At 36.3% G+C, this 9,122-nt stretch overlaps 1 protein-coding gene across 1 annotated transcript; it reads left to right on the top strand.

Annotated features, from left to right (window-relative positions):
- The first annotated feature begins 4,608 nt into the window (after positions 1-4,608).
- Positions 4,609-5,306, top strand: LOC111473514. Its single transcript, XM_023119012.1, has 2 exons — positions 4,609-4,788; positions 4,998-5,306. Exons 1-2 carry the CDS (start codon positions 4,609-4,611, stop codon positions 5,304-5,306), a joined length of 489 nt encoding a protein of 162 aa, XP_022974780.1.
- The last annotated feature ends 3,816 nt before the right edge of the window (positions 5,307-9,122 follow it).

Raw genomic sequence — 9,122 nt, 5'->3', positions numbered from 1 at the left:
AACAACTAGACCCTTTCTAAGAGACCCTTTGTAAGAGACCCTTTTGCCCATATGTTGTTATTTTATTTATTTATTTATTTATAAAAAAATTCGAGTATTACTTCTTATCTATTTTTCTTTCTTTTCTTTTTGTCTTATCTATTTTATTTTTATTTTTTGGTTCAGTGCGAAGAAAATATGATAAATATAGTCAAGAGAACCATTTATAACACTTCCTTCATGTGCTTGAGATAATTTGTGCTAATTAAGGAGAAAATATAGAAAATCAAACAGTCTCATTTGTGGTTTCCTTTATTTTTTTAATTAAAATTAGGACTTTGTTTTTCATCTCAATCAAAAATAGCAAATAAAAAAGAATTGATATTTATAACTATGCAACACATACGGATATCCAAACTCAAAACTCTCATAGCATTTAATCTTTTGCATGGATATTAACCTTAAATTACCTTCCCAAAGAGGATTAAGAGCTTGTTCCACACAACTTTTTTTTGGGTGTATAATGAACAAAAACCCAAATGGCTAAGCATCAACAAAAGAGCCTCAAGTATCTAAAGAAAAATTGAAGGATCCATTATTATTAATACACGTTTTGCAGGATCCAAGATACAAGCTATAGGGAGCAAAGAGGAAGAACCATGGAGCGAATGACAAGTGGCTATCTACAATTATCAAACAAACTAAGTTTTAAATGTTCATTGCAAGTCAAGAGATGACGTTTGAGCGAAAGCATTTTGGACAAGCATGCCCGATTCAACTAGAGCTTCACAATGAACTTTTGGCGTACGACTTTATTTTGGTGCAATTTTAATGGTTAGAATGGACATGCTTCATTTGAGGATTTTGGCCCGGGAACTAGTATTAGCTTTCTCCACGGTGTGACTTTAAAAACTGCATTTATGTAGCATTTGATGATGGATTTTACTTGAGAAATATTCCTTCGGGTATCTTTGAATTATACACCCTTGGGAAAAATGAAATAAAATCCCCGAACCACAAAAACCTGCTTTTTTATTCTTTTATGTTGATTGCTCACCCATGTAGTAATTCAACATAGTGTTGTTGGGTTTCTTTATAGACCTAAGATTTTGTATATTTGAAATCTACAGTAGTGAGAGGAATCTTTTGGGATATCAGAATTCTTTTAATGTTTATAATTTGGTCGGGTTTTGAGCTTCTAATTGCAATGACTCATACCCAAGATTCGAAATATGAATTTGGTACTTAATGGCCCTAGGATTCCCGTGACGATATGGTCAGGTTACTTACTCCTCGCTTCTAATAGTAAAAACTATGAACGCAAACCAACATGAGTCCTTCTAACACGTTTTGTCCTCAATCACGTGTTTGCTACAAAAATTCTCAAAAGGTCACCCATCATAAAATTGCTCTAGTTGAATTCGGAGTTCCTATAGTTGAAACACCAAAAAGGAAAGTGCACCTCTTTGATATAGGTAGTAACTTTCAATTCTTTTTCAGATTTTCTCATTCATCTATACTCTGGATTGCTTTCCTTCGAATGTCATCTTTACTCATTCATGTGCTCTCTTTGTCCGAGACTAGAGGCCACCCCTATGATGATAGAGATAGATAGGTCCCTAAATAATGATTGTTTGTGTTTTCATTTGCATGGCCCCCTATAGTGGGGCCACTTACTTAGCATTCTTTGAAATACTCAAGCCGTGTGCCACATTATTTTTCAGATCAAGGCAAGGCGCACTTTTACGGAGGACGGTTGCTTCACGAGCAGAGACTATGACACGTGCATAGGGTAGATTCATATTTAAATTTCTAGGTTTAGGTTAGAATAGGTTGTTATGCATTTCATTGTTTTAAATTATTTTGTATTGCTCTTATTTTCTCTTAATTTCAGTATTTCGTATTTAAATACGTAAGGACATGGGTGTGTTTTCTAGAGAATAGTTGTTTTAAGCGTTTTTCGAAGTTTATGTAATAAATGATGGTTATGCGAATGTCATAGAAAAATAATAATAATAATAATAATAATAATAAATAAATAAATAATAAATAAAGATATAAGCCAACAAAAATAATTATAAAAAAATATTTAAAATAATAATAATAAATAAATAAATAAACAAAAAAAAAAAACTTTCCTCACTCCTCTCCACTAACATCTCATCCCATCCCACAATTATCTCTCCTTAAGCCATCTTTAAGAAAACTGAAAAACAACAAATTGGAGTAAAAAAATGAGAATGATCTTTACCCAGTTGAGACTTTCTGTAGATTTAATAAATAAAATATATATTAAATCTTCATTTTCTTTTATTTTTTTTAGAAATCATAGCCAATTATAGTTAGATGTTCATTAAATTATTACAATGGTTTAGCTTTGAGTTAGAAATTAAGTGTCAATCATTATACGAATTCTAGTAAATCTTAAATTATTACAATGGTTTAGCTCTGAGTTAGAAATTAAGTGTCAATTATTATACGAATTCTAGTAAATCTCACTAATATAAGATTAAATTTATATCAGTAGTCAAATGAATAGATTAAAAATAGAATGACCAAGAAAATTTGTGAACAGTAAACATAAGGAAAGATTTGGAAACAGGGATTCACTATAAATTTGTTATACATGAGAACAAAATTAAAAGGCAACAGAGTAAATCCAGATATAAAAAACAGTAAGCCTTAGAAATTAAAAACCACAAACTAAATATAGAGAGAAAGATATAAAAATACATATGAGAGTAAAGCACAGAATAATTTGAAATAACTCTATCTATTTTTTTTATACTACAAAACCATGGAAAATAAATTTTTTTAATAAAAATATAATTATAGAAAATCATTTCAAGACTTTTAACAATGTAACCATGTAAATTAGAGAAATAATTTTATAGAATTCAAACTTGAAACTGATGTCATGGGCTCATATAGGTTGACTTTGATTTCAAAGAACAGATAGTACTTTCATTAAGGATATATTCATGACAACAACTTAAGCTAACCAGGTAAGTGGTCTTACTGTCGGCATGGTTATACTTGATGTTGACACGTGCCTGTGGTTCTGCACGTGTCATATATACTGATATGTGTGAATTATCTGTGAATCAGTATGCTTATATTATGTTTATGTTATGTTATAATATGTGAATTGTATGATACTAATTGTGGTACGATGTGTTTAAGGATATGTTTGAGATTGGATACAAGAAGGATGCACAAAACAAAATGTAACGATAGGAGTAAGATACGTTCATGAAACGTTAAGGTTAAGTTACATACCGGAGTGCTATGGATAGGAGAGATTGATGAAAGAATATGGTTAGGATATGGGTAGACAGGGATAAATTTGTGATAGATTGATAGAACGATAGCATTAGGGTAAGTTCCTATGATGATATGACTAAGGTACGTTCACGTAACGATATAACTGTTATAGGTATAAGAACGTTTAGGCTACGATAAGTTAGGAACGATATGACCACGAAGTGTTTACGATATGACATGTTTATGAACAATATATTGTGATATGAGGTGTTATGTTTAGATTTTTTTGTGTGACCACGAAGGTAATTGTTGAATTATGAAATGACATGTTCAAAGCATGGAGTGTTATGTTATGTTTTCTAAATTGTATGTATACAATATGTTATGAATGACATGCTATCACGATAAATGAAATGAAATGTAACCCCGTTAGGATTATGTATGATGCGTAAAGTTAAGAATGCGAAATGACATGTTAAGCATGGAAGATGATAGCAGGGTTATATTCATTAATGATAAAACTAGAAATGTTGGGGGCCTCATGCATTATGTGTTCTCATGCATTTAGGGGAATACCCCTATTCAATCACGAGGGTACAGATGCGTACATCCAATGGCAAGACAATGATTGTTATGTTTTACATACCGTTGTCGTGACGGTTACTAGTTCTAACGGGTGTTCGACCTAAGGAGCTTCCAGAGTATGCTCGTCCAAGGCAAGTGGCTCAGTGGTGTGTGAACCGACTGGTGAGCCCATACTCGCATGTATGGGCTGTGTGTAGAATATAGCCCAAATTACCCGTTAGTAAAGTACCGTTAAAATAGATTAAAAGAATAGGTCCCGTCATTACATTCACATGTTCTTGCATGAATATTAACCTTAAATTAAAACTCTCATAACATTTAATCTTTTGCATAGATATTAACCTTAAATTACCTTCCCAAAGAGGATTAAGAGCTTGTTCAACACAAGTTTTTTTGGGTATATAATGAACCAAACCCTAGTGGAAATGGGCGAAAGTGAGTATGGATTTCATATCAGGATTGCCTAAGACTCGACGAGGTTTTAATGTGATCTGGGTCATTGTTGATAGACTCACAAAAACAGCTCACTTTATCCCGGGTAAAAGCACATTTCGAGTGGATCGATGGGCTCAGTTATACGTTCGAGAAATAGTTCGTTTGCATGGCGTGCCTACTTCCATTGTGTCTGATCGCGATGCTAGGTTTACCTCTCAGTTTTGGAATGGTTTACAGAAAGCCTTAGGCACCTAACTTCGTTTCAGTACTACCTTCCATCCTCAGACAGATGGACAAACAAAGAGGTTGAATCAAGTATTAGAGAACATGCTCAGGGCGTGTGTAATGGATTTCGCTGGTTGTTCGGATGAACACCTACCCCTCATGGAGTTTGCCTATAACAACAATTATCAAGCAACGATTCAGATGGTCCTGTTTGAGGCCTTGTATGGGAGGAGGTTCTGGACACCAGTGTTTTGGGAAGAGGTTGGAACCCAACAACTTATGGGACCGAAATTGGTTCAGGTCACAAACGCGGCAGTCCAGAAAATCAGATCAAGGATACTTACTGCACAAAGCTGACAAAAGAGTTACGCCGACACTCGAAGAAAGGACATCGAGTTTGCGGTGGGCTAACATGTTTTCCTAAAGGTAGCACCCATGTGAAAGTGTGAAGATTCGAGAAAAAGGGTAAACTTAGCCCTAGGTTCGTAGGTCCCTTCGAAATCCTTAAGAGGATTGGTGCTGTAGCGTACAGGTTGGTGTTGCCACCCACTGTTGCCACTGTGCATAACGTATTTCATGTATCCATGTTGAGAAAGTACACGCCAGACCCCACGCACATCATTGAGGACGAAGAACTTCCGCTTCGTGAGGATCTATCTTACGAAGATGCCCCAATCAAAATTATATCTCGAGATGTCAAGCGATTGCGAAACAAGGAGATTCCCCTTGTCAAAGTCTTGTGGGGTAATCATCTGGATAGTGAGGCTACCTGGGAGTGGGAGGATGACGTTAGGAAGTCTTGGCTTAAACTCTTTTAGGAACAACCAACTTTCGGAGACGAAAGTTCTTAAGGAGGGGAGAATTTGTAACACCCCAAGCCTAACAGGTACAATTCGCTCTATCCTTGTGATTAGCACCTTCTTAACCATTGTGAGTTTCTAGATTTTATTGTATAACTTAGAGTGTTATTTTCAAATTGGTGCAGAAGAAAGAAATGCTCGTGATGCATCAAGTAACTTAAAAAAAAAAAATTTAAATGGTAATGTAATTGAAATTTTGATCAAAGTCAACGGGGAAAAAGGTAATTTTGCCCCATACATATAACTTTGAGGGGGTCTTGTTAGCCCTAGAAGAAGGGAAAAGAAAAAGAAAAGAATAAAAAAAATAATAAAAAATAGAAAGAGAAAGAAATGAATAGTTAGGGATTTTAAGAAGAGGAAGAAGAGGGAGAAGAGGGAGAAGAGGTAGAAACGCCCTAAAACCGAATTGAAGCACTCTCAATCTTAGGTCTCCTACTAGAGCTACTCAGAGTATCAAGAGGAGTGGTCTGAGCGTTGGATTTTTCGTTTCCAGCAAGAAACGGGCAAGAATGCGAGGTGAGTCCGCGATCTCTCTTGTTTCAAGATTTCACCATAAATCGGAGAGTTTTAGATGATTTAAACCTTAATAATCTAGTTGCAATACTTTAGGTGAGGAGTCTTGTAAGTTTTCAGAGGAAAACAAAATTGAGAAACCGTCCTACTTCGGTAAGAAACTGAATTTTTCTTAGTTTTCGACTTAATTTATTAAGCACTGTGAGTATCAAAAAATACAATAAAAATATATCTGGATAGGCAAACTTAAGATCTTGAATTCTTATGAAGGAACCAATTTAATTCGAGTTACAGTTTGGAAGATAGAAAAATCTAAAATAAATAGGTTGATATAGAATTTGACCAGAATCTTGAAATTGGATGAACTCAGGCAATCGGTGACGAACACGCAGTCACCAGAACGGGAGGACACGTATCAAGCAACTGGTGGAGAGACACTTCTGGTGCCTCCGCTGACACGCGTCAGACTATTGACCCAAAAACTCGACCCGCACTCTATGAAGCAACCCGACGACCTGCAGTCCAACCCGAAACCTACCACAAGTCCTTGTTCGAAACGTGTCACGCCCAAAAAATTCAAGGGGTAAGTCTACGTCCGCTAGGGATCGAGATGCGCCTCTGCTCGCGCATTGCCTGCGTTGACCGTGCGTACGCCCTGCACGTGGGGAAGTGTGCAGGTGTGTGGGAGCCCCTTATGAGCGCTTGCAGGCGCGTGAGTGCCCTGTTTTCACCTATTTTTCATCCTGATTCTAGTCTTAATGCTATTTTACTGTGAACTAGGTCTCTTTATAGATAATTCGTAATTTTTGGACTCTGTTATGACTGTAATCAAGCTCGAGAAGGCACGCAACATACTTGTACGTAACCATACAGATTTAGAAAGTAATACTTGTTGGGTGCAATGGTTTTGCATGCATGCTAGAGCGAATTATCCCTAGGTAGCTAGATCTAATGATCCTCTGTACTTATAAAGTTAAATATATATTTGTTGGACTTGTTGCCTTTATGAGATTTCGTACTCGATGTTTGTATGCTTGTTGGACTATCTTTCTACTGCTTTTATCTGTTCATACTATGTTGGTGGACTTGAGGATTTGTGTATCTACGCTCCGGGTGTTGATGGATGATATCGTCCTGTTGAGCTTGTATGACTGTATGTGTTGTTAATCATACATAAACTCCTCTTGAATGATTGTGTGAACTTACGATATGATTGATAAGCTGTAGTGTTGTGATAAGCCCAGGGTGAACTCCTGTAGGGATTGAATTAGGTTTAGTTAGGGGACCCTCCTTATGTTACCGTCTATGGTGTTGTGAGCGATGCTTAGAGGGAGAGACCCTTTAAACCTGGACTATTATGGACTTGGAATTCTTGATTGAGTGAATCTAGAAGCCAGGGCCCTTAACTCAATAGTTTTAATTACCTTTGAGGTATAGAGAACCACATTAGGACCCCAAGGTGTAGAGAGATGACCTCTTAGCTGACAATATCTGGTATAACGTTCGAGTATGCTCCGCTTCCCTTCCTACTCTAGTGTGGTACTGTTGAGCTAGGCGAGACGCCAGTTAGGGAGATGTTACCCTCCCCTTCTTACTCCAATGTGGTACCGTTGAGCTAGGCGAGACGCCAGTTAGGGAGATGTTACTCTTCCCTTCCTACTTCGGTGTGGTACCGTTGAGCTAGGCGAGACGTCAATTAGGGAGATGTTACTCTTCCCTTCCTACTCTAGTGTGGTACTGTAGAGCTTGGCGAGATGCCTGTTAAGGAAGTTTTACTCAGTGGTAAATCGACAACTTTGCATGGGGATCCATCATCTGGTAAGATGTTGATCATGCGAGTGGGTCAAGGTTGCCTGCATGATGGGTCCGTCCTGTGGAAGGACGTTGTCCATGTAGTGACTAATTCTAGCTGGGTTGTATGAGTGGTACATGTAGTTATGAGGGAGCACCTCATCCTTAAACGTTGAATACCGCTTCAAAGGTTAAGTCCTTCAACCCTAAACTGTGTACTGAGAGGACTGAGACTTTAGGGTCTTGAGTATAATTTGTGGTTCTCTCCTAAACTTGGATGCGATTAAAAGCCTACAAGTAGACTGCTTACTGAGTATATTTTTATACTCACCCCGTTTCCTCTTCTTTTTTTTTTTTTCAGGTACTGGTCGAGGTGGGGAGGTGTTTAAGATTTGCACTATCACATAGGGGTGTCGTTCTGGAACATCAGTTTCTTGTCAGTCTTTGAGGGTCTTTTGTATTTCATTTTATATTTGTAATTCCTTTTTAATAATTTGAAACAAAACTTTTAACCATTTTGTTTTAATTAAATGGTATTTTTATCTTTTACATTTCTCTTCTTTTTGTTTGTTTTCAATTTCGTCTTTTTAGTCACGATTTGGTTTTTCAAAGCCTCGAAAATTGGGTCATGACACCTCGCTTCTAAGAGTAAAAACTATCAACACAAACAAACATGAGTCCTTCTAACACGTTTTGTCCTCAATCACGTGTTTGCTACAAAATTTCTCAAAATGTCACCTAACATAAAATTGTTCCAGTTGAATTCCGAGTTCCTATAGGTTAGTAACCAAAAAGGAAAGTGCACCTCGTTGATATAGGTAGTAACTTTCAATTCTTTTTAAGCTTTTCTCAGTCATCTATACTCAGGATTGCTTTCATTCGAATGTCAACTTTATTTATTCATGTACTCTCTTTGTCCGATACTAGAGGCCACCCCTATGATATTAGAGATAGATAGGTCCCTAAATAATGATTGCTTGTGTTTGCATTCGCATGGCTCATATAGTGAGGCCACTTAGCATTCTTCGAAATACTCAGGCCGTGTGCCACATTATTTTTCAGGTTAAGGCCAGACGCACTTGTACGGAGGACGGCTGCATCACGAGCAGAGAATGTGGCACGTTCATAGGGTAGATTCATATTGCAATTTCTAGGTTTAGGTTAGAATAGGTTGTTATGCATTTCATTGTTTTAAATTATTTTGTATGGCTCTCATTTTCTCTAAATTTCAATATTTCGTATTTAAACACGTAAGACCATGATTGTGTTTTCTAGAGAAAAGTTGTTTTAATGTGCTTTCAAAGTTTATATGTTATAAATGATGTTCATATGAGTGTAATAGGAAAAAAAAATAATAAAATAATAAATAAGGAAATAAATAAAAAAATAATTATAAAAAAATAGTTAAAATAAAAATAATAAATAAATAAATAAACAAAAGGAGAAGAAACAACCTTTCCTCTCTCCTCT

Source organism: Cucurbita maxima, unplaced genomic scaffold, assembly GCF_002738345.1.
Source record: "Cucurbita maxima cultivar Rimu unplaced genomic scaffold, Cmax_1.0 Cma_Scf00126, whole genome shotgun sequence".
NCBI lineage: Eukaryota > Viridiplantae > Streptophyta > Magnoliopsida > Cucurbitales > Cucurbitaceae > Cucurbita > Cucurbita maxima.
Note: the sequence above shows the minus strand (reverse complement) of the source record. Positions and strands in the feature narration are given on the sequence as shown.

Coding starts and splice junctions, on each gene's coding strand:
- LOC111473514 (XM_023119012.1), top strand. CDS start 4,609: ATGGATTTCGCTGGTTGTTCGGATGAACACCTACCCCTCATGGAGTTT. Junction 4,789..4,997: donor TGGGACCGAAATTGGTTCAG/GTCACAAACGCG, acceptor GAAATCCTTAAG/AGGATTGGTGCTGTAGCGTA.